Genomic DNA, 26,064 nt, shown 5'->3' on the forward strand with positions numbered 1-26,064 from the left:
TTCATGGCTTTCAATACAGCACTGGAGGAACAATGAAACAGAAGAAGTAAAGCCAAATGTTCTGAGGTTCCTCAAGGGTCCCAACTCAGTGATCCTTGTGGGCGCCTTCCAACCCAGAATATTCTGCGATTCTGTGACTGGCATCCCACAGACGGAGCCAGCCAGTGCTTTAAAGCCGTAACCATTCAGGCAGCTCCGTTCCAGAGCGTGTGCCCCCGGAGGGAGCCGTCCCGGCGGAGCGGAGCGGGCAGAGCCGCCGGCTGCCGCAAAAGGCCCGTTTGCAGCAGCGCGGCGTTTGCGGCAGCGCGGCCGGGCCGGGCCGGGCAGAGCGCGGCGGCCGTGCAGCATGCTGGACCCGGAGGGCAGTGTGGAGCACCAGCCTGCCTCCTCCTTCCCCAAAGTCCTCCTCATCCCTCTAGCCATGCTCCTCGCAATTGCAGCGCTCCTGCTCTTAGCCTTTTCCGCTACGCGGCAGAAGGAGCCTGATTTTTACACTTTCAAAGTTGTAAACATCAGGGGCAAGCTTGTGTCTCTGGAGAAGTACAGGGGCTCGGTAAGTGCGGCGGGGAGGGGCGGCTCCCGCCCGGGCAGCCCTTGCATGTCCGCGGAGCGAGCGCGGGGAGAGTGCTCGGAGCCTCGGCGGCTCGCGTGTGCCTCTGGGCTGCTCACTCTGTGCCTCTGTCCTTCGGCGAACTCGTCCGGCTAACACAGGCTCCTCTTCAATAAAGCGTTTGCACTCTAACCCCCGTGTGTGTCCGCGTCTTCTGCTGCCGCAGCCGCCTGTAGACGTGGCAGGCAGGGAACGCTGCCCTCCTGCCGATGGCTCTGGATTCTGCCATTGGAAGCTCAGGAAGTTTGTGTCTTTGTGTAGCTTACTTTTGGAGTTTATTTCTGCCTTTTAACTGCATGACCTCTTGTGTGTTATTCTTATTCAAATCCCGTTTCTTTTTAATGTTTTGCATTAAAAAAAAAAAGGGATTTGATCCGTGGCGAATAGAGTTAACAGATTTCACCGTAGTTAGTAAAAGCATGAGACATTACAAAGTATCGGAGTATAGTGAAATTGTAACAACATCATGCAAATACTTCTCTCGCTTTTTAATGGGACAGCAATATGAAGAAAGACACGTAGATAAAAGCACATATGCTTTTATGATGTCTTCTAAATTGTGTTTACATCTTACATTAAGTACTTTTAGGCAGAGTTTTCCATACCATTTTAAAACAATGTCCCTGACTATAATCTGATTTTATTTCATTTTATTTTATTAGCGGTTTGATCATCTAGAAAAGATCGGTACCTATGGAAAAGTGAAAAGAGAACTTAGCACACTTATTATACTTAATACTATAACCTCTTGTAGCCCCTTTCACAAATTATAGAAGTTAAAATCAGCATAAATCCCACAAGTGACACATCTGTGGTATAGTCAGGCAGTCTAATAGTTTCACTGCTGCCCAAAAAGGCAGCATCACTTCTCATTTTCACCCTTTTTCTCCAGCTTTGTATTTACACCTTCTTTTTCCCCTCCTCAGATGTCTGAGCTCACTGGTCCAGAACAGCAGGTCACTGAAACACTGGCAGGAAGACAGAGAAGCTATATAGGGAGATGCACATTTTCTTGAGCTCAGCAAAAATGGATACTGGTGGATTTGGACCGAATGAGAGGCCTAAATCCTATCTGGTCAAAGTCCTCATCTCCCATCATTCACAACTGAGATACAGCAGAACCAGTCCCATGCCCACTCAAATATCTGTTGGAGAAAAACATGGAAGCTGTTTAATATTGAGCAATATTTGTGCTTTTTAAATGAGCTCCTTCCAAAGGCTCCGTCGATAAATCCTGTTACTGGGGCATGTTTTGCATGTTATCTGCTAATCTGAATAAGCAAATACCACCTGCATCTTCTCTATCTCAGAGCCAGAATCAACATGGAAAGGAGTTAAGGGGGAACTTGGAAGAATTCCTTACGGCCACTCTGCAGAAAGCTGGGGGTGTTCATGCCCTCTGGAATCTCAGGAACAGGCAGGTTCAGGGTGTGTATCAGCTGTACCCCAGGGCTGTGGTTCCAGGCTGCCCTCGAGGCATGGCTGGTTTCATAAAGGGGAGCTCTAGAGCTGTATCTGGGAAAGATAAACCATTGGTGAATGGTGGTCTTTGATCTCTGCTAGGCCACATTGAATAGTTTATTCCAAAAAAGCGACATTCAGCTTCTGTGTGGAACAAAAGATAGATTTGCATTCAGAGATTCTATTAATGTTCAGGCTACCTGCTCTTTGATAATGTATGTGGACAATTTTAAACAAAATTGCAGCAATAAAACACATCCCTTTCTGTCATTATGTTGTCAGAACTCAGTATCAAGATAGAAAAAGGTTAATTAAAACTCCCATTTATTTCTTAAAATAAACTTGCTTAAATCTGCAGTTAGATAAGTAAAGTCATAGGTTTATCATAATATTTTAAAGCTATTAAAAGAAATAAAATATTATTAAAGTGCTACGTGTGTGCTGGGGGTGTTTTAAGGAAAGTGAGTCACTAGTTAGCTCCTGGAACAATAGTCTGTTAATTGCTAAAACAGCTTTTACCAGCCTTAAGCTTTCTGGCAGATGTAGAGAAGACATTTTCTTCAATTCAGTCACTCAGCTAATTTATTTAAATAACTACTTAATTGGTAGTCAAGAAACTTACTAGGAATTGAAAAAATCCACGGGCTTCCAGACTCTAAAAAATTAATAAAGTCTGCTAATTCTAAAACCACAAGAGCCATGCTAAGTATAAACAAATAGTGCAATTCATGACTGACAGGATCATTCTTCAATAAACCATTATTAATATAAACTTGTGTCTATTCAGATCATTGAAACTATTTTTTCATAGTAAGAAAAAAAAAGACTGATTGATATTAATTCTCTTTCTATTCGAGTGTATCTTGATACAAACCACAATTACCCTGTGTTATATAGCAAATAAAGGGAGGACTATTTCCACTGAGAAAAGAGTTCCACAATGGAAATAGATCCAAAAACTCTCTGGTTCACTGTGTTGTGGAGGTCATCCTTCTGTGGTTTTTCCACACTACCATCAAATGTTAACCCATCACTCATCTACATTAAAAATGAAGGACAGTGATTATGGTTCGACAAGAATCAAGAGGATCCAAACAAGATTAGTTTTCTACCTAATCTAATTTAATAATCTAATCTTTTATTATATGATCTGTATCAGATATGCTGTAAGAGGCAGTATTCTTACCAAAAATAGTACCTATTTGGGAGTCAGAGCTCCCAAACATCAACTGTTCCCTGCTGTGTTTGTGCCTATCTTGATGTCATGGTACCAATCTACCACCCAGCTAAGTACAGTGTGCTGGGGTGGAATTAGGCAGTGTCAGTGCAGTGCCTTTGGAAATCTTGAACCTATAATCATGGAAAAGCATTAGGCACTAGAACAATTGAAGTATGATTTTTAAGTAAATATAATTGTTGAAAGTACTGCTAGGCCCTTTGGACCCGGATCCACTGCAATCCAAGGCTGTAGCGTTCCTGGGTGTGGATAAATGCACAGCCACTGAATTACCCCATAAATATTGCTATTTGTTCCATGAAGGTGACAGCTCAGTGAGTTGGTGCCATCTGACACTTGTGGCTGGTTCTTCCATAGTCACATGGAGCCACTTAAGAATTTCTGGGTCTAAAAACTCAAGTGTCTGTTGTCTCTGCTGACAGATCCACACAGGGTTACTTGAAGCTGAGACAGATTCCTAAATCTGTCCCAGGATTTTTCCCTAAAGGAGTCACTGGTGTGAACATTAAGTAAAGCAAGAAGAGTTTTTGCAGTGTTAAATGAGTTCACTACTAGAATGCATGGGTTTTCTAAGCAAAGGGAATGATAGTTTTAAGAGGTGAGACAACAGCTGATAAAGAATTCAGCTGAAGTGAAATCATTATTGTGAGGTCCATTGAACTGTTTGCACTGCACACTAGGTGGTGTGCTTGACTTGCACTCTCAGAGCCCAAAGTCAGGCATATTGCACTTAATTTAAATCATTAATAGCTGTAAGAAGTCAAAGTACAGCCTCTACATGAGAGCAAAAAGAGTGATTGTTATTTATTAAAAATAAAATGCAGACCAAAAAAAAATCACTGCATGAAATCACTTCTGATACCAGACATCTGAAAGATAACTCAGGAAAGATTTTTAAAGAATCATTTTAAACATTCATTGAGAAATACTAATAAATCACAGAAGTTTTCATTATGTATGTTAGTTACACTTTTACGAGGTTTGCACTATTAATTTATGGAGTTTAGTAATGGAGAATTCAGTTACAGCAAATGCATTTTTCTAAGGAAAAAAAAGCATAATGTGTCTGCCATCCAAGAAATGCTGAAAGTAGTTTCCATTGTTTTGGGGGAATATGTTTGGAAGTTTGCACTGTTGTCACTGTGAGCTCTCAAGCCTTTCCCCACCATGCCAAGAAACCATTGGTTTTAAACAACTGTAAATTAAAATAGTCATTTCTTTTTGAGTGAATCCTTTCAAGCCCTCTTTTTACTTAGTAAAAGTTATAAAAGCTTAGTTGTTTTCACTGGAAATTCATCCTTCCTATCTGTTTTAATATGATCACAATGCCTACACAACCTTATTTCCCCCAAACTTCCAATGGCAAATTCTTACATTACCCTTCTATTTGAGAGCAGGTACCAATTCAGTAAGGTGTATGAATACTTCTGCATCATGAAAATTCCAAGGCTTAAACTAAAATTAAAAAAGCTTCTAAAATTTCATGTGGAAGAACTACTTGTGACTTCAACTCTTAGTGATACAATTTACTTCATACTAAACTACTGCTATCACTATGCTTGATAAATCAGATTAATTGAACAGAACTGCCAATAGTTATTTTTTTATGTCAGACATACAAATTCTGTTTCAAATGCTGAGAGTCTGCAACAGGAATGCATCATAAAATTATTACCTCTTCTCTGAAAAAAAAATCTAATGATATGCCATCACTTCCTATGTTTTAGGAGACTGAATTTAAAATTTCTGACTTTTGCTTGTGTTGTCTGAATGAAAGTGATGATTTGGAGGTGAGATGGCTGCAGTAATAGTTGATATACAAGTGTACAAGAGTTGTTTAGATTGTATCCTGTTGACACATTCCACCACAAAGAAGATTACACCAACCTGTGCTTTGAAAGATTACCTGTCTTCCAGGGAAAACAGTGCCACTCCAAATCCACTTTAAAGTCAGCAGCTGGACTTCAATGATCCTCATGGGTCCTTCCAAGTCAGGATATTCTATGATTCTATGACAGCCATACAGTTATACAAAGTAGAAAACAGACAAAGTGTTAATGTTTAATGTAAGGAATTACAAATACCAACATCCCCTTAGCTTTTTCTTTACTTATTCCTACCCCTTCTACACACCTCATCTTATGATCCCATATATTACCCACATATGTACCTTTATATGTCAGTTTGTTTTCTGGCTTTAAAAACATTATGCACATGCAGCCATTTATTTTTCACTAAATATGATTTATTTCACACGTCCTATTTCCTTAAATGCTTTTATATGAAACTATTAAAATGGATTCAATTTATGTAGAATGAGCGGCAGCTCACAAAATTTGTGAGAATAACAAAACTGTAAGTCTAAAATTCTTAAAGTTATTTAAGGCTAAAATTATCTCAAAAACCAATGAAATATTCTTCAAGGCTTTGGGAAACTATGATATGTGTTAGTTCAGAGTTAGGTCACTCAATATCCCTACAAATTCTGCTGTTCCTGTAGTGCTGACCTGTGTGACAGAGCTCCCTCCCAGGTGGGTCTGTGCTGGCAGACAAGTGCCAGTGCTCATATCTGACTGACACAACACACACAGCATTGAGTGTGACTTCAAAGGACAGTGGGCAGCCTTCACTTCTTGGAATCTCTAATTGAGGCAGGAAACCTTTGTGCAAAAACTGTTGGCCTTTTGTCACAACTGAGTAGATTTACTCTAGAAGTGATGGGAAATTTTACAGCCCACGCTACACAGACCAACTCCAAATCCTGTAATTGCTTCTATTAACTTGCAGGTCAAGATCTCTACACTAGCAATGATAAATGGATCAGACACTTCTGCAAGGGCACTTAATTTTGAGCAAGGAAACATGCTGCAGAGCAGATGCTTCACAACAGATAAATAAACAACAAAAAATACATTGATTTGCAAGTTTCTTTCATGCAACTTGGTATCTCTTAGCTGGATAGTCACTTCTTAATTATGCTTAGAAACTGTCCAAAAGGCAGAATGGAAAAACTCAGATTCTCAGTAAACTGAAGATTAAGATTGCTTAGCACTTGGTTGATTATCTTAATGCTTGCCAAAGAGGAATACATAAAAGAAATACTAAACCTTCCTTTTGTGAACAGAAATCAATGTAGTTTTAAATATGTGTTCTGTCACAGTTTCCTAGACATATTTTATTTTTTTTCTTTTTAAATTGTCTGCATTCCAGCCTACCTGTTGGAAAACTGACATGTGCAACACATTTTTAAACGTGCTCTCTTGTTCATCAGGTGTCTCTAGTTGTCAACGTTGCAAGTGAGTGTGGGTACACAGACAGCCACTACAAGGCCTTGCAGCAGCTGCAGAGAGACCTGGGCCCGTACCACTTCAATGTGCTGGCATTCCCCTGCAATCAGTTTGGGCAGCAGGAGCCAGACACCAACAAAGAAATTGAGAGCTTTGCACGAAAGACTTATGGTGCCTCCTTCCCCATGTTCAGCAAAATCACAGTCAGTGGAGCTGGTGCAATTCCTGCCTTCAAGTACTTAATTGGTGAGTAAACTGGAATGCTGGAGGGTTGTTTCTCCTGCATAGAAGTCCTCTGACACAAAATACCATCTAAGGAAACAAGAGATGATGTGCTGACAGTTTTCAGGCTTGAAGAGATCAGAAGTCATGTAGTCCCTCCTCCTGCACAAGGCAGGAATTCTTCTGCCACCTTTGTCTTACCTTCTAAAAGGATCTCCAGAGATGAGCACACATCAATAGCAAATGTCCTGTAAAAGCTGGTCCAACAAACCCCTACAGGCCTTGAAATTCTGTCCTCTAGGCATACAATACCCTGACCTTCCTTTTTCCACTTTGCAGCCTCTTAAGTGCCCCTCCTGTGACATGAGTGCTGCAGATTGGATTTATAAGATTGGTCTCTAGGGCTGTAGGATAAGTGGAAGAGAAGCACCTCATCATTTACTTCAACAATCAAAAAGTGAAACCAAGCACTAGATGATGTCCTTGAATATTCCCTTCCTCATTCCTCCCCAGCCCTGGAACAGCCACACTGTGCAGTTCCTCCAGTTCCAATCTGCTTTAGAGCCAGCACTGACACCTGAAGAGGTTTTGCTGGTTCTTACCAGCCAGCAAGGCAGGATGCTCCCTATCAAGGCACTACTTTTCTTGCACTGAACGAATGCTCTAAATACCATCTAAATGCTATATTAAAATGTCAGTCTTAATGCAATGTGAAGGAAATGTCTTTCAGCAATGAAATATAGTAAAGCCCAGTGTGACACAGTATCACTTGAGCTGCATTCTGCAAGGAGCACATCCCTGCTGCTTCTCTTCAGCACCACAGTGTTCTCCCAAATCCCTCAGAATTTAAAGGAGTGTGGATATTATTTTTGACTGCCCCAAGCTCACCTCCTTCCAGGTGTCTGTAATGGATCACTTTGCTAGCCAAATTTCCCTGTAATCCTCTTCACATCCTTTCATCTCTCTTTTGCCAAGGAGAGATGTTCCTGCAGACATGTCCCAGGAAACTTGCAAAACTTGTGTTTCCCTGCTCATCTGCCTGCCGGGGGAGGCTGCTGGAGGCTGCATCTTTATTCAGCACAATAACAACATAGTTACAAGTGCAGGTCTGGCTGTGTCTTGATGATACATTGAAGTAACTTCTGATTCCTTGTGAGGTTTGCCCAGTATATAATCAGTGGGAAAAAAAGATGCTAATTGTTTGTAGCATCTGTACTTGTGCTTTTAGGGACATGAGGTTCCTGGTCTATTTGAAAGTCCTGGAAATTTTGTTAGTCACAGAGCAGAAGAGTAAAGGGTAAGAGTGTGACTCATGTAAAAGGGTATGTGATCAGGAAGGGGAAAACTGGAGAACTCATTTGTGGATGAAAATTAGGTGGAAACCTGGAACAATTACTTTGTTATTTCTTCTTGAAACAGTCTTCTGAAGCACAAGATACTGGGTGCTTTTGGAGGGAAAATTCTGGATAAGCAAGTAATCAGTCCTAGCAAAGCTATATTGTCATGCCAAATTTCATTTTCCTATCAGTGTTCAGCTGTATCAGATATATCTCTATAGCACAGCCCCACACACAAATGCCCTCACACACTTCAACACTGATTATTGTGCTTTCTCCTGGCTCAAGCTTCCCTATTTCCATTAGTCTCCAAGGGACTACTGTCTAGTTAAAGCTGTCTGTCAGAAAATTAATCTTATTCAGTCTGAACTTCCTCTTAATTTTATATTCCTTCTTCCTCTGCAAGGTTAATCATCAAATTGACATGAAGAAATGTCAGGAATTGCCTAATGTGGTTTTCTAATATTTAAGTTGTTGGTTTTTGTTGTTTTTTTTTCTTTCCTCTGTAGCTTCTACAGGAGAAGAACCAACCTGGAACTTCTGGAAATACCTGGTGGACCCCAATGGGAAAGTAGTAAAGGCCTGGGACTCTACTGTCTCTGTTGAAGAAATAAGGCCCCATGTTACAGAACTTGTAAGGAAAATCATTCTAAAGAAGAAAGATGAATTATGACTTTCAAAAACCTCAGCATGCCAATTGCATCTTAATTGAGAATTAGGGCTGGACTTTGTCTTTTCACATTCCAAAAGAGAGGATATAGGGAAAGGAAATTATGACCAGGTGAATCTGTATTCATCATCTAAGAATGCAGAAACCAGCAAGTTAACATGGTCAAAGTAATATATTTTTCACTGACCAAATTCAGTTTGAGTTTTCTAGGAAAGAAGAAATCTTCAGCAATTGTTTCTTCCCCAATTCAATTATTAGTTGTTGGTAACACTAAAGGAAGTTAGTTCGTATAGGAAGAAAGATCAGAATAATGAGAATGTCCTAGCTGGGATCTCCCTGATATCTGCAAATCTGTTGTCATATTTTGATTGAATAAAATAAATAAACTGAATAAAATAAACAGCAGAAAGTGCATGATTGACTAAAGGCATGGGCTAGGAAGAGGGCCAAAACAGATAACTTCAGACCAGACAGATTTTGCATGTTCCAGTTACCACAGCCAAACATAGTTAATTTCATCTGTATAGAGAGTTTAGAAGGGCATGGGAGAAACACATCTATAACATTTAAATGAAAGAAGGATGAAGACAAAGGCCCTGTAAAAATTCTCCAGAAGCCATGAGATGAATTTCTGCATTTTTTTCACCTAGATTATCAGATGATATTTAAATAGTCATTTGAACATCTCTAGGACCAGAGTCTACATAAAATGGCTATTTCTTTCTTCTACTAGCATTTTGCCTTAGAATTACTCTTCCTTCATAAAACTGATGTTAAATTTATTTTTCAGTTTATGACACTATCCAATTTTGCTGCATGTACAGACAAATATCAGACAATCAAAATATTTTTCCCATGGAAAGAATTTTTCAAACATTTAGTTCTTGCATGATGTTATATAGTTTAATACCACATTAGTGTTACAGATGCTTAATGGGGCCTTTTTCAAGTGTAACAGTCAGGCATCTGCTCAAACTTCAGAAGTCTCTAGCTCATGCCAAAATAATAACACTAACATTTGCAGCCTCATTGTTCCTTGACAGAAACCCTTTGAAAATCTTGTCAGGAAGAACTCTTTTTATCTCAACAGAAACCCAATGTTCCCATCCTGTTAACCTCAGGATGCCTTAAGAAGAATCTAGCCTTGTCCAACTGCAGTATTATTGACAAGTAAAAGCCTTTTTTGTGCTTTCTGATGCTTTTAAGGAGCACAAACAATGTTTGTCCATATTGTTGTCAGGGCCCATGTGTACAAATAAACCTTAAGTGACCCAGCCATGGTAAAGAGTTTTCCCAGCTCCTCAGTGCCATTAGAGCTGTTCAGCATCCAACAGGCTCTTGTTGAAATCAAAGGCAAATATTATGGCATGGCATGGCCTGGCTCACAGGACAAGAGGGGAAAGAAGAATACTGACTGGACTCGTTCTGTGGAGCTCTCCATGGAAGTAAGAGCTCCAGGGACTTTTAGGGTTTGCAGGAAGAACACAAAAGGCAGAGATTATACTGCACAAAACAATCTCAAATTGCCTGAAAGAAGCTGAGAGCAAGTTTTTTTAAGTTTCAGTGAAAAAAAAAAAAAAGAGGGGGTGGAAGAGAGAATAAAAGGAAGAAGTAATAGAAGAACATAAGTAAAAGGAGAAATCAAGTAAAAAAGGAAGGAGAAGAAAGTGAAAAGACAGTTTGCAGCCAAATAATCTTTGGGACAAAAGGGGCACGGAAATGTTAAAGTCTGAACATTGATACTAATGAGTACCTTCCAAGCTCTATCAGCTGCTTCTCACTTGAACTGTAACCTAAGAGTGCAGGAAATTGATGCTTGTGGCAGTGAATATCTGTATTTTCCTCCTCTGATGGCGAGAGAATTGAACTCTATGCCTGATTCAGTAATTTAGTCTATTCTTACATGGATCACTCTAAGACAATGGTTGCTAAGGATATCACAAAGGAAGGAAAATCAGGCCCATCTGATACTGTGCAGGGACAGAGAATCCAACTCCTAGAAAAGGAGGTCTTTTTTACTCCACAGACCGTTTCTCTTTTCTCTGCCCTTTGATGCTAATGCAACGCCCCAGCACGCTGTTAGCACGTGCTGCAGGGCTTAAAATTTTCTCCTTAGAAACCTTGTTTCCCTTTTATACCTAAAGCCTGGATGAGACCAAACTAGGCTCTGAAAAATGTTTTCAGCCTTTTCTATTTCCATTTTGTTGTCCAAGTTCAACCAGAACTCTGGATTTGCATAGAAACAATCTTCTATTCTCTATTAGACAAGTTCTTCAAATCCAAAGAGGCATAAGGGCGAAGATCATTTGGGAAGGTTTTGTTCTATATGGACAAATATTGTTTGTGCTGCTTTTAAAAGCATTACAAGGCACAAAAAAAGCTTTCACTTGTCAATAATACTGCAATTGGACAAGACTAGATTCTTTTCAAAGCATCCTGGAGTTAAGAGCAGGGGAACCTGAGCATTATGTTTTTGTTGAGATAAAAAGAGTTTTTCCTGACACGATTTTCAAAGGGCTTCTGTCAAGGAACAATGAGGCTGCAATTGTTTGTGTTATTATTTTAGTGCGAGTGAAGGATTTCTGCAACCTGAAGTCTGAGCAGATGCCTGAGTGCTAAGAACCACTCCAGAGAGATGCTGTCATAATTGGTGTTATTACAAGTTTGGCCATTTAAAGAGAACTAAGGTAAGTATTACATATGCAAGCCTTGAAAAACAACATGATTTTAAGCACATAGCTACTTTCTCTGAACTTAACAGGTACATTGTCATTATTAAATTAGGCATGGCATAGATTCCATCCTTTGTTGCACTAAGTCAATTTGTAGAACAAACGCTTTGGCCTTTTGATCAAAGTTCTGGAGTAAAAGTAAATATTCTTACTTGTAGATTAATACATATCTGGTCACACTGTAAGTACTTCATGAATCCCTGCTCAGGAAAAAATGCAAATCAAATTGCACTGAGTTGAATTGGACTGTTGAGACTATAGAGAGAGCATGCAGAGATCGGAAATTACTTTTTTTGCCTTGCGAATTCCAGCACTGTTTTAATCTGACAGAGATCTTCCCCACAGCAAGTTCTGAAAACTGTAAACCAGCTCTGAATCTATAGCATGAGACTATTTTTCCTTGCCACTTATCTGCTTTGCAGAGAAAACAGTAGTGTGGATTACCAGATGGGCACATTCATGCATAGAGAACAATTGCCTTGATCATCTAAGACTTGATTTCCTACAGTTTGCACCTTTAGAGGTGTGAACTCTTGGTCTGTTGATTTAAACTTTAAACTAAGCACCTGAACATGAATGTAAGCAGCCATGTGGACCCTCTGACATCCACAGGGGAAAGAAATAATTTTAAATATAAGTTTAAAATTAAACAGGGCACTTTTGATCTTTTGAAACTTTGTCTCATAAAGAATGTAATAATCAGACCTACATGAAACCAAAGTTCTGTTTTGAAATGGAATATGCTACATTGAAATCGAACAATTGAATGAAGCAATAGACAGGGGTTTAAATCTCCTTTTTTGGCATTATAAGGAGAACAAAGCCAAATACACTAGTTATCCTGACAGTCATATCTGCTGTTTTAGATAGATGCTGGGGATGTTTCACTTGAGTTTCTATTATGATTTTAGTCAGAAACTTCAGTGGCAAACCAGACACAATTTCTCTGTGCTGGATGGTACTCAATTTATCCTTTCAAACACAATAGCATCTCATTCAAGAAATTGCTGATGTTAGTCAGGATCTTCAGAAGACTGGACATCTCTTTGGTTAAGCAAACAAATTTTATGCTACCTCTGATTATTGAATCAACCAAATATATTCTATGCAGAGATAAATCTATACTATTCTACTCATAGAGCCAGATGGAATTTAACAAGCTTATTTCTGATTCATTCACAGAAAGAGTCAAATAAGCAGAAAGATCAGGTATTCTCTATGACAATTAACAGATCCTGCAGTAAAAGCATCACTGACAAAACACAAAGGAGTTTACAAACCTTTTGACAGATGAGACACTGAAATCACCAAATTTGAGGGTGAATTCTTAACCAAATTAAAGCTCTGTAGCAGAGACATACACAGAGCAGAAGGAAATCAGTGAGCTGTACCAAAGATCATCTCAAAGCTGATCTGTGATCTGGTGCTACACAGCTGATTGCTCTGCCTAGGCAGCTCACAAACACAGTGATGAGGATGAGAAACAACAAAACAGCTTTTGTGCCAACTCTGCAGCACCCTGGCATAGACAGCAGAGGAGGCTTTCCTAGTGAGAGTGGCTGCCCTTTTCCAGCTGTCTCTGCACAGCAGCTGAAGGTGGCCCCAGCTTTCCATCCTGAGCCTAGAAAACCTGGCCCAAGCCACCAGTGCACCTGCCTGAGAGATAAGATGGGCTGCTTTATCTCAAAGCACTGCACAATACCTGCTCAACAAGAAAATCTTCTAAACTTACTCCTGGAAACAAGAATGATTGAAGGATCATTGTGTTCTGAGAGAGCAGACTGGTGGTCTGGAAGGTAAGCACAGATGTGAAAGTTTTCAAGGTGATTCTGCTGAAGGAGATCCTTTTCCCCCACTCAAGCAGAACTAACAGCATCTACCTAGTCAGGGCCAGATTCTTCCCCAAGCACTAATTGATGGAACAGTGTCAGTAAAAGGAAACAATCATATTCTAGAACAATAGAAAAGACTGAAGGACAATTTTGTGGAGAACAAACTTGGTACTGCCTGGTCTGTAATTGCAGTTCTGTGGAACCTTTCCCCATCAGACAGAAATTACAGATATCCCAGCTTCAGGGAGCTGTAGTTTCAGCTTCCTTAAGTGAAAGATGCAGTGAGAAAGCTGTTAGTGTATTATATAAAACAGTCCTCTGGTTTTTGTTGTCCCCCTTGCCCTAAAGGCAAGGTTGTTTCATCATAATTAGTGCTTTCATCTGAATTATAGGATGAACCATTATATTTTTCTTTATCAAGCAAGGAAATCTGACAATGATAAATACAGAACAGCTGGCAAGGAAAATATTCATAACCCACAGATTGTTTATCCATCCTTTGGAAAAGGGCACAATAGTCAAACTGTTCCTTATAAGTAAAGAACATGCTGAATTCCCTGTTTAAATTATAAATCAGCTTCTCTAACCCTTAGTTAGAGTCACATCACTCATTCTGATTTGTCATTACTTCTATATTCAAAATACTTCTTATTTTATTACTGGGATTTTCCTGTACTCTGGAGAGACCACTAACCACTAGAGATATGTAGGGAAATGTTTTTCTGGCATATAAACATTTTAGATTTGAAATCTCCTCTTCCAAATCTGGGCACAGTATTTTAAGTTTTCAAGGAAAAGTAACCCCTAAACTGTGAGTCTGCTTAAGCTGAAACATTCAGATGGATGCAACAGATGAGAAACATTTCAAAGCTGATATTCATGTGTTCAAACTGTATAAATAAAATAGTAAAAATTAAAATTATTTCAAACCAAGAAATAAAATCTAAATGCAAATATAAAAAGCTTTGATAATTTTAAAACTTAAAAAATTTATTTTGTGAATTTTGTCAAAACATATTTTTCTACAAGTTTCAGCTTAGGGAACAGCTTGATTTAAAACAAAAAGAGAATTCTTGTTCTTTTGAAAAGGTCTTGCTAGCTTCAGAGACTACCAATCTATTCTGCCTTTAGCTATCCTGAAGTCAACAGGAATATATCATTGAGTAAAATTGCAATATCAAGTCTCTCTCTGATTATATGAATCACTTGGTTTTATTGAATACTGGGAATTGCAAGACACCATTTCTAGTTGTTTACTGCATGCTCAGTAAATGTGTTTGTCAAGCCACTAGGAAACTGGGAACAGAGAGTTCATCAAAACAGTTTCAGAAAACCAAAACATTTCAAAGAACTGACTTAAAAATAATACCATGGGAATAATTTATGCAGTTAACATGTAATCAGCATAATTTTAATAATTTAAGTAGAAGAAAGGATGTAAACCAGATTTCTTTTTAAGATTTTCAGGAGGTAAGAGAACACCAATAGACAGCCAGCTGATAAGGGATAAACTTTGCCCAAGTTCCAGGGGGGAAGTTGTATGCAACAAAAAGGTGTCATTGTATGTACAGATACAGGAGAGTTCAGGGAAAATTATTTCAATGCCAGAGGAAGACTTTAGAGCAGAGGCATACTTCTGTTATCAAGCTCTGATAAAAACCTGAATTATGGCAAGTGGATGTATAATCCTCTGTCATCTCCTGGGAAATTTTTCTGCCCTGTGAATAATTAATCTGGTCTGACATAGCTCTCTGTCAATTTTACCCATCAATTTAAAGTTCATTGCTTTTCTAGCCTTTTACCTCTGACCATTTCTTTTAGTTCTTTCCTTGATGTCTCCTTCTGACACAATTACAGGTTGATAACCCACTCCACAAAGTACCTATTGAGAAGTATTCTTAAAGCATCTGTTGGTAGGTCAAAACACAATAGACAAAAGGAGGAAAAGAGATCCAATGGAATCTGTAGTGATTTGAAGCAATTTTATTTTCTCTCCCTGGTCTAGTTCATGATCAGAGATTATTTTCTCACTTTCTCTATTAACAGCAGGACAACAAAGGATAAAGGAGATATTTAGGATGCTTATGCTGGCAATATGTTGAAAGGGGAGCCCTGGATAGAAGAGGATCATTGTAGTTTGGTGCCAGGACTGGTATTTTACCTAATTAGATTTTAGAACAATGAACTCTGCTTATTGGTGGAGTCATTCTGACTTGGGTCTCAAAGAAAGCTCTGGCCATACTTTTGTGCTGCAAAACTCAAGATGAGCCTCAGCCTGCTGTGCTTCTGCTAGAAAAACCACTCCAGTGCCCAGGATCAAGGGCAACTGAATCTTTGAAAATCTCGCTGAAGAAAATCTCTCCTGAGTCTGTCCCAAGATGGGCTCTTCCTTATGCTCTGAACCAGGCACAGAAGCTCAGTAACTGCTACCAATGACAAGATCAATGAACAAAAATTACCTCTGTGCGTCCCAATCTTACAGCAAGAACTTGTCTATTTTATATCCTGCAAAACATCATTGCTAAGCACTTCAATATTTATTGAAAATCCTCCTGAAGAATCCTCGTCCAAAATATTGTGTACTAGTCTGAAATGTGCCCGGTCCTTCCAAGTAAGCAATACTCTGAACCTCTTGTTGGAGACATTTCTTTTTCAAGGGCACACCTAATTATTTTCTTCCTTTCAAGAGCATTTTGTACACATTAAAGCACTGCACATTAAAAACCTGCTGCAGATTTCTCCATCATGTAGTGTTCAGACTGGGTGCTCTCAGTGCTGGACTTGGCTTCCTACATTGGAAATGTCTCCTTTCTGACACAAAGTATATGAATTAATCAGTCTGTCATCTTATTTTCCTCTCATTTAGTAGACTTGATAATACTAGGCAAAATATTTTTTAGTTAATTAACAAGTGAATGAAATAGCATCCTACATGGAGCCTGGTCTTAAAATATACAGTATGTTATGAACACAAGTCCTACATTAACAAACAAATAATGTTGTATAACTTCAATAGCTACAGAGATGTGTTGGAAGGACCAAGTGCTTAGCATCTATAAATATTTGGCTTTTTTGTGTATTAAATCTCTAACAGCCAGCTAATAAATTCACATTCTTGTGGCTTTCAATTGGCTTGAATGTCAGAAATGCAGGAAATCAGCTGTTCTCAGGAATCATCTTGAGCCACAGTAACAGGGGAATAATGAAGTAAAACACACTTGAAAAAAGAATCATTTGTACTTCTAGCACATCACTATCAATGCTACTTGGTTAGTGATCTTAGTTCATACACTTTATGCTTCCAAAATCAGCTAAAACCACCCTCAGTATCTCCACCAGCTCTGATAATTACAATGCCACTGCTCCCCTTGCCTGTTTGCAATAATTACCTGTTGGGAAGAGCAGGATGACGTCCCTGGCACTCGATGGTGACTCACCAGAGTGACCTCATGGCAGGGGACTGATTTTGTTACCACTATCCTAAATACATTTCAGCCCTTGATTTATGAGCTGAATGGATTATTTTCTAAAATGAACAGACAGTGAAGCATCTGTTATTTCCAGAGAAGTAATGAATGCCCAGCACTGTCCTGACTGTCAGGCCAGGTTTTCTTTTGTGTAGGCTTGCAGCAGTGAGGCAGCACACTTGTTATTTCTCTTCCTTTTGCATTCCTGTGTGGAAGATGACTCCTTTTAAAGCTATTATAATAATTGGTGCAAGATTTAAATCAGTGAGATGACACTGCATTTTTTCAAAAGAAAGCCCACCAAATTTTTTACACTGAAAGGCAAATATTTCCATGTTGCTGATAGCACAGAGCCATAGAATATCTCAATTTAGAAGGGACCCATAAACTCATTGAGACCAGCTCCTCACAGAATCTCATTCACATTCTGCCAAAAAACATGGGCAATTTCCAGGGATAAGGACTCTTTTTGTAGAACAGTTAGGATTTCAAAATTTCTCCACTCAACAGATAATGTGGAAAGCTGTAATGTCAGGTGGATTCCTACTTGTGTTTGGCCTTGTATAGGACGCTAATTTTATTTGTTTAGATAATCACAATTCTTGTCTTTTTTTAAATAAGATTTGAGACTTTCTGAGAACAAATTGCAGTAATATAAAAACATTACAGATTTCCTATAGGCATTATTCTGAAACAGAAAAGAGAATTTAGAGTGGGAGCTTCTAATGTAAAAGTGCCTAGTGTAATAAAAATTCTGAATTTTAGACCTATAATGAATAAAAAACAAATTTCCATTGGAATAGGCAGTGATGTGCTTGTGTCTCAGCTTGAACATTTTGAATGTAAAATTTAAAGTGCAATTCAACTACAAAATAGCAACCAGTGATGCAAAAAAACACCACAAAAAACCACTGAAATTCATCTTCTTTTATTCTTATCTTTCTTTACATTGATACAAATGCTGATTTAAAGTCCAACAATAAAAAGAAGCATGTGAAATCATAGATATACCTGAGCATTCACAGCTAATAGTGAAATAGTGACTGCACTGGCTCTGAAGCAAAGAGGCTTCATATTTATGTTTACACATTTATATAAACATATTTATGTTTACAAGGCTGTGCATGTGCAAGATGGAAGCATTCCCCAATAACTGAACCAGCTGATTGGGAAAAACATCTGTGTGCTGCTCTGGAAAACTTCCTGAGATGAAGTGAATCAACAGGGGCTGCTAGGAAACATCCATGACCAAAACTGATGTGGTCATCTTGGCCTTTTCCACTGACTGTGCAACTCAATTACCTACACACAGCTCTGCTTGTAGGCTCGAGCTCTTCAGGAATCCACCCAGAACTCCCAGCCCAAGACAAGCTCTGGCAGTTTTTTCTTCACCTGAGGATCCTTTGCTTTGTATAATTCAGGTTATGTAATTAAGGCTGAATACCAGCCAGGCCCTGGCTGCCTTGCCTTCACAAATTTACACTATTTGAACAGTTATTCTGTGAACAGTTAAGACTTGACCCTTACTCCACGAGGATGGAGTCTCAATTATACCAATAGAAAAGCAATTTCTCAGCAGATCTTTCTGTCAACCTTTAAATTCAACCTTAGTTACAGAAAAAACCAAAACAAAACAAAAAAAAACCACACGAAAACCAACCTAAACAATTGTCGTTTTTTAAATTTTAGAATACAGCTTTTCCAATTTTTAAAATAAATGTTATATGCTTTATTCTAAATTTAATATATACTGAATGCAATGAGGTTCAAAACAAAAAATGAATATTTTTAGTGAGATGGAACCCAAGAATGTTTGCTACTGATGAAGGAACTATGGTAATAATAAAGAATGGTAAAGTAGAACATTTTTAGTCTAATATGGTAATAACTATATTCTGTTACTGAAACTTAGAGTAACCTCAGAGCATTGTGAAAAAAAGGCTTGATATTGATTTTATGGATGAAGCCACTAAGCATGTGGGTAATACCATTTTCCCAAAAACATGTAACAAGTGAAAGAAAAGCAAAGAATAGAACTTAATCTTCTGCTTCCAAAGTTTGTACAGATGTCTTTACTACCTTTAGTAAATCCAACCAGAGAAAGCAAGCTATCATGTGAAAGTTGATTATTTTGGCACGAGTAAAAGCAAGAAATAGAGAGCAACAGACAAATGAAGTAATTACATTTGTTTCCATAAGACAAACGACAATGCTACTGTAAATTAAGGTAGTTTAGCTTGATTCTGCTTTGACTTCTTCTCTTGAGATGTCCATCATGCCCATCACAATGAGCTGCACCGATGCATTCCACTTCAGTAGCAGCAGAGAAACAATTCCTGTCAAAATCCCTGGTGGAAATTCCAGGTATGGAAGAATGATGAGAAGATAGTTAGGATGAACAGATACAATATATCTTATAGCTTCATACAATTTCTAAGAGAACATCTGATTACTGAGACTAACACAGATGAAATGAATCCCTCATCTGAGATGTAGCTGGTGATCATTTCACCAAAGCAGGATTGAGGAGGTGAGGATCTGACCAATGGCTCCCTTGGCCCAGCTTCAGAAGGTTTGCTCTGTCACCCAGAGAATTCCATTAGTTACAGACTGTGTGGTAATCAGGTGCTCTGATAATGAGGGATGCATAAGAGTAAGAGATAACAGTGGCATTTTAATAACTATTGTGTAAATGTAGTTAAGCTGAAAGACCTGTAGCTGTCTCGAAGACATAACAACCATGAAACCTCTAGTTATTATTAGCAGTCTATATTCCTTTAAAGTTCAGAGCTATCTTATCAGAGGATAAGCTGTGTTAGGTGTTCAAAATAAGAATATACTTTTTATTTTTCCTTTGGATCATCTGCACATTTTGGACAACTGTTGCTTTGTACCCACTGCTGAAGTGAAAAGGGATTGAAACTGAATAAGGCTTTCTAATTTCAGCCAAAGGCAGGGGGGCTATGGAAAATGGTTCTCTTTACAGCATCCCCACATCTAGTAGTGTTCAGAGATGGAAAACAAAGTCACCTTCAGCACCAGAAATGAGGAACAAAACAGCTTTTGAAGCTAGAAAATAAAATTGAGTATCTGTCAAGAAAACAATTGCTAAGAAAGGCTTGTGAGCAATGTAACAATATCAGGAATGAAACAACCTCACATCACAGACCACTGGAAAAATGAATCACTATCTGTGAGAGGATCATAAGTGTTACCAAAAACCATGGCTGAAGTAATTCTGTATTCCCACTAGGTATGGTTAACATTCAAAAACAACTTTTTGACCATGCATTAGAAAAGAGCAAGAAAATAAAGTCATTAAAAAGTCATTGTGAAATGAGCTGAAATCTTGCCAAAAGTTGTGTGGTTATTAGCTCTAAGTCTGGCATTTCTAAATTCTAAGTAACCCAATATTCTTTGAATGTAATTTTGCACATGTAATTTCTTCTGTTTGAAAACAAATAGAGAAAACAAGAGCAGAATTTCATGTTGGCAATGACATGAGTCATCTGAAATATTTCAAACCAGCATGCAGAGTTTTGCCACGTGAATGAATGAAATAAGAAAGTCACTGTTTGTCATCATATGTGTGAAAGAGAACTAAATGAAGCTGACATTTTTCCAGAGGATTTAAACATATTTGCAGATAAAAAAGGAAACAAGCAGACAATTTCTGTTCTGTTCCAAGCCTCACAGGTAAGGCACAGAGCTCCTGTTACTCCAAAGACTGGCCCTCTTTGCCTTGTCCTTTCAATATATCTCTTTCCTACTCCTGTTTCTTCACCCAATCCCTGTTCCCTTTAACTGCCAAATCCCAGCCTTCAATTCTTACATTTGTCACACCAGTTCCAGTTTCTTACCCCAAAATGGGTCAGAGCCCAACTCTTTGGCCTTAACACCTTCTTTCACACAGGACAGAAAACTTCAGTCCCAACAATAAGCTTTTTAAAATAAGAAGCAATTGTAAATAGGCTCCCGTAGGAAGTGTCTCTCCTGCTGCAGAATTTTACAATAGATGATGTTACCCCCTACAGAAAATATAAAGACATTTGTGTGGGAGGGTTAAAGAGGAAGAATTATTGCAACTATTGGTATCTGCATCTCTTTGAATTATAAATTAGAACAAAAGTTCTCTGTGATGGCTAAGTGACAGAAAGGATTATGAGCCAAGTCACACAAAAATATGCAAAAGAATGTACATAATTCAATAACAAAACAACTTTTGGGCTTTGAAAAATATGCTTAATAGGACTAAATCTAAATTATTGACTTAAGAGTTTGAACAAAATGAAGACAATGAAAAGCTTCAGTTTGAGTTTACCATGAAAATGGTGGGAAGATATTTTATTGTATTGTTTATTCACTGCTATGTAGAAGCCAGCACTTCAAACCTGTTTACTCTGATATTTATCTTTTATCTTCAACTTTAGACAAAGTAAATTCAAAGCATGATAGAAAGTGACAATTCATATAAGCCTGTGAATCTATAATTCTCTGGTTTGTTACTTGGTGTAGAATAAATGGTGAGAAGATGAAGAAACTTACATGTTTTACAAGTGCTACCTCTGATGGAGATCTTGCTTAAACAGTCTGAAATAACAGGCCCATCATTTCTAACTGTCTGTAATTGAGTAACTCTGTTTCTGAACTATCCCCATAATCATCCCCTACATACAGAAGCTACATACTTGCTAGAACCTTTTAAAATTTGCATCCTTTTATTCAAGTAGAAAATGCATTACAACATATATTTGTGTCTCTAAGATTATAAATAATTATGTTTTACAAGCAGGATAAATGTTAATGTTAAATGCTTGAGGCAGTGTCAGATTGACCTTTTTTTTTTGTAAGGAACATGCCAGTTTTGTGCTTTCTACTCAGATAAGTAAAAAGTATTTTCCTTTCTGAAAAGGAAGAAGAAATGAAAACCACTCAACCACTCCACAAAGACAAACTGCAGTCAAGACTATTTGGTTAGGTTCATTTTTGAAAGCTATTTTATGCATCTGACTGTTCTCTTTCTAGATAGGAGAGTAAGTGTCAAAAGGTAAGATTTGCTCCACTGAGTCATTATTCTGAAATATTTACCAATAACAGCACACAAACACTGTAGAGAATGAGGCCATTACACAAACACAAATTGCTTATCAGAGCTCCATCCTGACTGCAGAATTACCAGTATCAACACTTCCTACTTCTCTCTTTCACTGATTTTCCCTCTTAAAATTTTGATTGAAACCTCCTTTGAGCATCAGCTTCCTGAGGCTCAAAATTGCTTTCTCCTTCATTATTTAGTTCTGTGAGGCAGAGAAAGATGAAAGTCAAAATCTATACCCTATATTGACTGGGGGAATCAATTAGAGGATAATGTGTATGAAGTACAGTTAAAATGACTAGAAAGATTGGAAGGCTCTACCAATCTCTAGAGTGACATGAAAAACTCATATACTGATACTTTATACATGTGTTCACTTGCACAGGGAGGATCTCAAAGTGCAAACACTTTTGCATACAAGTGTCAGACAACCCCATCACTATCACAAATCTACAGAGTTACAACTGGGGAAGCAGCTTGCTCCCAGGTGGTTGAGTTGAGAGCAGAACCCAAGATGTGGCATCTCCTCTTGATCATTTCAGTCCCTCACTAATGCACACAGTTCTTTTTTAGTCCTCTGAGTGACAGCATCTCTCTGTGCTGCAAGTACAAAGCACTTAAAACTTCTGTGCCCCTGTCTGTTTTGAGCCTTATGCTGTCATCTGCCTTCCCAAAGTGCCTGCTGCTCATGCAACATGATAAAATATGTTATCTACACTAACTCTGATGTCAATTTAACTTTTTGCTCCTAATCAGAGCTTGTTACACCATCTTGACATGACAATTTTGATTAATTGCATAATTTGCCACCAGATTCCTTTTGAAAGTAATTTATGCAGCTCTTTGCCAATTAATAATTAGGTTATGCTCTTAAGGAAAACCTTGCATGTAGGTTTGAGGGTTGATGCTGATCTAGACACCTATATCATAGTTCATAATTAAGTTTCTGTGGAAGGTTGGCTGGTGGAAATGTGTCCCACAACAGTTCATATGAATGTTTGTTTTTAGCTTTTAAGTAGTCACCAGTGCAGAAGCACGATTCACTTTGAGTTGTCTCTAAATGGAATAGCTAAATCAGGAAGTTTTAGCTTCTCTCTCAAGCCTTCTTTGCTCCAAACTCCAGAATCAGCCAGAAAAACTCCTGTAATTTGCTGGAAAATTAAACCAGCCCAGTTCTGCTGGCCAATATCTTGTGGAGTCGGGATAAGTAAATAAGAGGCTGTGCACTTTTCACAGTAATTTTAGTTTAGATGAAGATCACAATTATTTTTAATGATTACAAAAAATGCTGCTGTTCTGATTCTTGCATAAACAACGTACATATATTGGTGTTTATGAATCCATCTGCAAGGCTTGAAAGCAGTTATAAGAAAGAGAAAGCTGCAGTTCCATGGCCCCAAGTATTTTGAAGACAGGCTTTAAGTACAGCCATAGCAGTCTCTTGGAAACCATTGTGAGTAACAGTAAATCAGTTAAAGATTTGCAGAGGAGTATGGGTTGCAAGCACATTTTACCAGAATTAGAGCTGGAGCTTCACTGCACAAGGGACTCCTGTTCATAAGGATGATAATTCAGCACTCAGAAAATAGAAGTATCCTGCTTTGGATCCAATTCTGAAAGCTGCTCCTGAATACCTGGAATATGTTGTTTCTTACTTCCAAGTGCCCTACAAAGGTCTTGGATCTGCGTTTCTCTGAAAGCTGGATGACCTAATTCTGAGGTGGAAACACACTCCTCACTCAGCAGAGAGAACTTGTCTCATCATCTGTATAGTAACTTAAATTGATTTTGGTAATAGTGAAGAGAGAAGAAAACATATTTTATGAGGTCTAAACAACTAACTCTTACTGGAAGAGGTCTGTGTTTTGTAACTGCACATGTTGCCCTGGTCATTGAAGAGCCTCCCACTCCCACTTCAAATCCTGTTTCTGAGTGTCTCATCAAAAGAGAATGGTTTTTTATTTCAATCCTCCAGCAATTACGTAGTTAATTTAGTCACTGAGGTAGATAACTCAAACATAATTTCAAATGTTTCATATAAATCTTTCCAAATAATTGCAACAAGAAAGCACACTAATTACTGACACCCAGTAATCACGGCAAATACAAACTGATTGCCTGGTGTAAATAAGTATACTGATTGATAAAACAAACAAACAAAAAAAGATGCTGTCACCCCAGAACATTTCAGCTTTCTTTGAAACTTAAATTTCTTTAAGTTTGGACAAAGGATTCACCTTTACTCCAACTCTGACATGGAGTCTATCTTATACTCATTAAGTATGAATCCAAGTTTGTGTAAGACTGAGCATAAAACTGGGATGGGTAATTCTATTTGTTCCACATCACTGTAGTAACAATTCTGAGAGGAAAATAGTTATCTGGGTTCTGACTAATGAGAGAAAAATGTCCAAAAGTAAAACAGCAGTGTGAAATACAAAAACAACCAAGAATGTTCTCTATTCCTGAAAGTCTCTTGACCACTTGATTTGGGAATGTTGTCTTGAAAACATGAACTGATTGACTCAGGGTTCATGATTCTCTGCCCTGGTTGTTGAATTCAGGTATGAACAGAACCTCAGTGAAAACAGATCAAGAAACTATAAGACAAAGAAAAAACCAATCCCAGACAGATAAAGAGAATCAGAGAGAAACACAAGGATTGCATTTCATGTTTTGGAAGAAAACAGTTATTAGCAACTGAACAAGGTGCATAAAAACATTTCAAGAGATTAATATCTATAAGACTGGTATTGGACATTTCTCCATCCTGGGAAGTTGTAAGACTTAGGTCTCTGTTGTGAACACAGGATTGGCAACTTCACAAAGTCTTGAATCAGGCTCCAAATCCATGACATTTACCCCAGCACTTCTTGGTTTCCACCACACCACATGATGTTTAGCTGACTGATTCACACACATGATCCAGGCAACCAACTGATGGCTTTTGATCTGAGATTCAGCCATCCCTCCCTCATTAGAGACTTTCCTCAACCACAGAAAAATACCTCCCATGTCTTTGTGACTTAAATGACCAGGAGATTGGACTCTTAATCTCAAAGAACACAAGACACACAATTAAATCCTAACAAGTACTGACGTTATTGACACAACTGAGGTGAAAAGGCTGCCTTGTGGTCTTTGGTAGATCATTTTCCTGTATACATTCCAAATAAGTCAATCCTCAATTTTATAATGAAAATAATTGATCTGATTATATCTGATTTCATCAGAACAACTCAAGTGATGAAGTTCCAACTCACAAAATCTCACTGTCATCTTTTCTTTTTTCTTTGTTGATATTCAACACTCGATTTCTCCTGATCTCCCCTTTTCCGGAGTCTTTGCACCAGCCACATCACTGTCATTCATCCTCTCACTTTGCGCAGCGCATCTTTAAGAGTTGAGCCTGGTTTTGAGCTGGAGCTTTCCCCCCTCATCAAGCCAAGGGGGCCTGACTCTTACAGAAGTGCGATCCCTCCCCGTGCTCTCCCTGTTTTGCCTTTCCTGAGACCACACCCAGGCTATGAGTAAGGACGGACCCCTAAAAGCTCTCCTCCACATGGGACCCGGCGCTGAGCTCCAGCCGTACCCCAGCCTCTGAAGCCGCAGCCCGGGACGGGCCGGCCCCTCACGGCGCTCTCCCGCCCTCCGCCGCCTGCCCTGAGGGCTCCCGCCGCTCCCCGCCCTGTGGCGGCCCCGCGGTCAGTGGGCGCGGCGGTCCCCGCCGCCAGCGCAGCCCCCTGCCCGTCCGGCTCCGCCCGCCACAGCCACCTCGCCTCGCCTCGCCTCTCCTCGCCTCTCCTCGCCTCTCCTCGCCTCTCCTCGCCTCTCCTCGCCTCCCGCCCGGGTGCCACTGAGCCGAGGCGCCGGGCGGGCAGCGGGCGGGCGGCCGCGCCATGAGCGCCGAGTGCAGCAGTTACCTCAACGCCGACAAGGTGCTGGTGAACGGGTTCAGCTGCCCGCGGGCGGGCGGCGACGCCCGGGCCGTGTTCTGCTGCGGCTTCCAGGACGTCAAGTACTGCTGCGATGACCCCCACAGCTTCTTCCCCTACGAGCACAGCTACATGTGGTGGCTCAGGTAGGGGAGCGGCGGTGCCTGCAGGGGTAGAGG

General features: G+C 39.2%; 2 protein-coding genes and 1 long non-coding RNA gene across 9 annotated transcripts in view; 2 read left to right on the forward strand and 1 right to left on the reverse strand.

Annotated features, from left to right (window-relative positions):
* Positions 1-250: 250 nt before the first annotated feature.
* On the forward strand, positions 251-9,224 carry GPX7 (glutathione peroxidase 7). Its single transcript, XM_071436747.1, has 3 exons — positions 251-553; positions 6,580-6,841; positions 8,664-9,224. Exons 1-3 carry the CDS (start codon positions 347-349, stop codon positions 8,825-8,827), a joined length of 633 nt encoding a protein of 210 aa, XP_071292848.1. The 5' UTR covers positions 251-346; the 3' UTR covers positions 8,828-9,224.
* On the reverse strand, positions 1,075-26,000 carry LOC139594519 (uncharacterized). Of its 3 annotated transcripts, XR_011680654.1 has the most exons (4): positions 25,874-26,000; positions 5,215-5,317; positions 1,974-2,125; positions 1,075-1,755 (listed from the first exon to the last, which is right to left on the reverse strand). It is a non-coding gene; the product is annotated as an uncharacterized lncRNA (long non-coding RNA). The 3 variants fall into 3 exon arrangements; XR_011680652.1 differs by having other exon boundaries at positions 1,075-2,125; XR_011680653.1 differs by having other exon boundaries at positions 1,075-2,215.
* Positions 25,414-26,064, forward strand: part of SHISAL2A (shisa like 2A) — a 51,540-nt gene continuing 50,889 nt past the window's right edge. For 3 of the 5 annotated variants that reach the window (XR_011680650.1, XR_011680649.1, XM_071436748.1), the window contains exon 1: positions 25,894-26,031. Coding sequence is in view for 1 of the 5 variants with exons in the window: in XM_071436749.1 (XP_071292850.1) it covers positions 25,850-26,031 (182 nt within the window). In the remaining 4 variants the exon portion in view is untranslated. Of the gene's footprint in view, positions 26,032-26,064 lie in introns of all 5 variants that reach the window. The other 2 variants (XR_011680651.1, XM_071436749.1) reach the window with 2 other exon arrangements.

This window comes from Agelaius tricolor, unplaced genomic scaffold (assembly GCF_023055355.1).
Source record: "Agelaius tricolor isolate 1412-34295 unplaced genomic scaffold, bAgeTri1.0.p SCAF_11, whole genome shotgun sequence".
Taxonomy (NCBI): Eukaryota; Metazoa; Chordata; class Aves; order Passeriformes; family Icteridae; genus Agelaius; species Agelaius tricolor.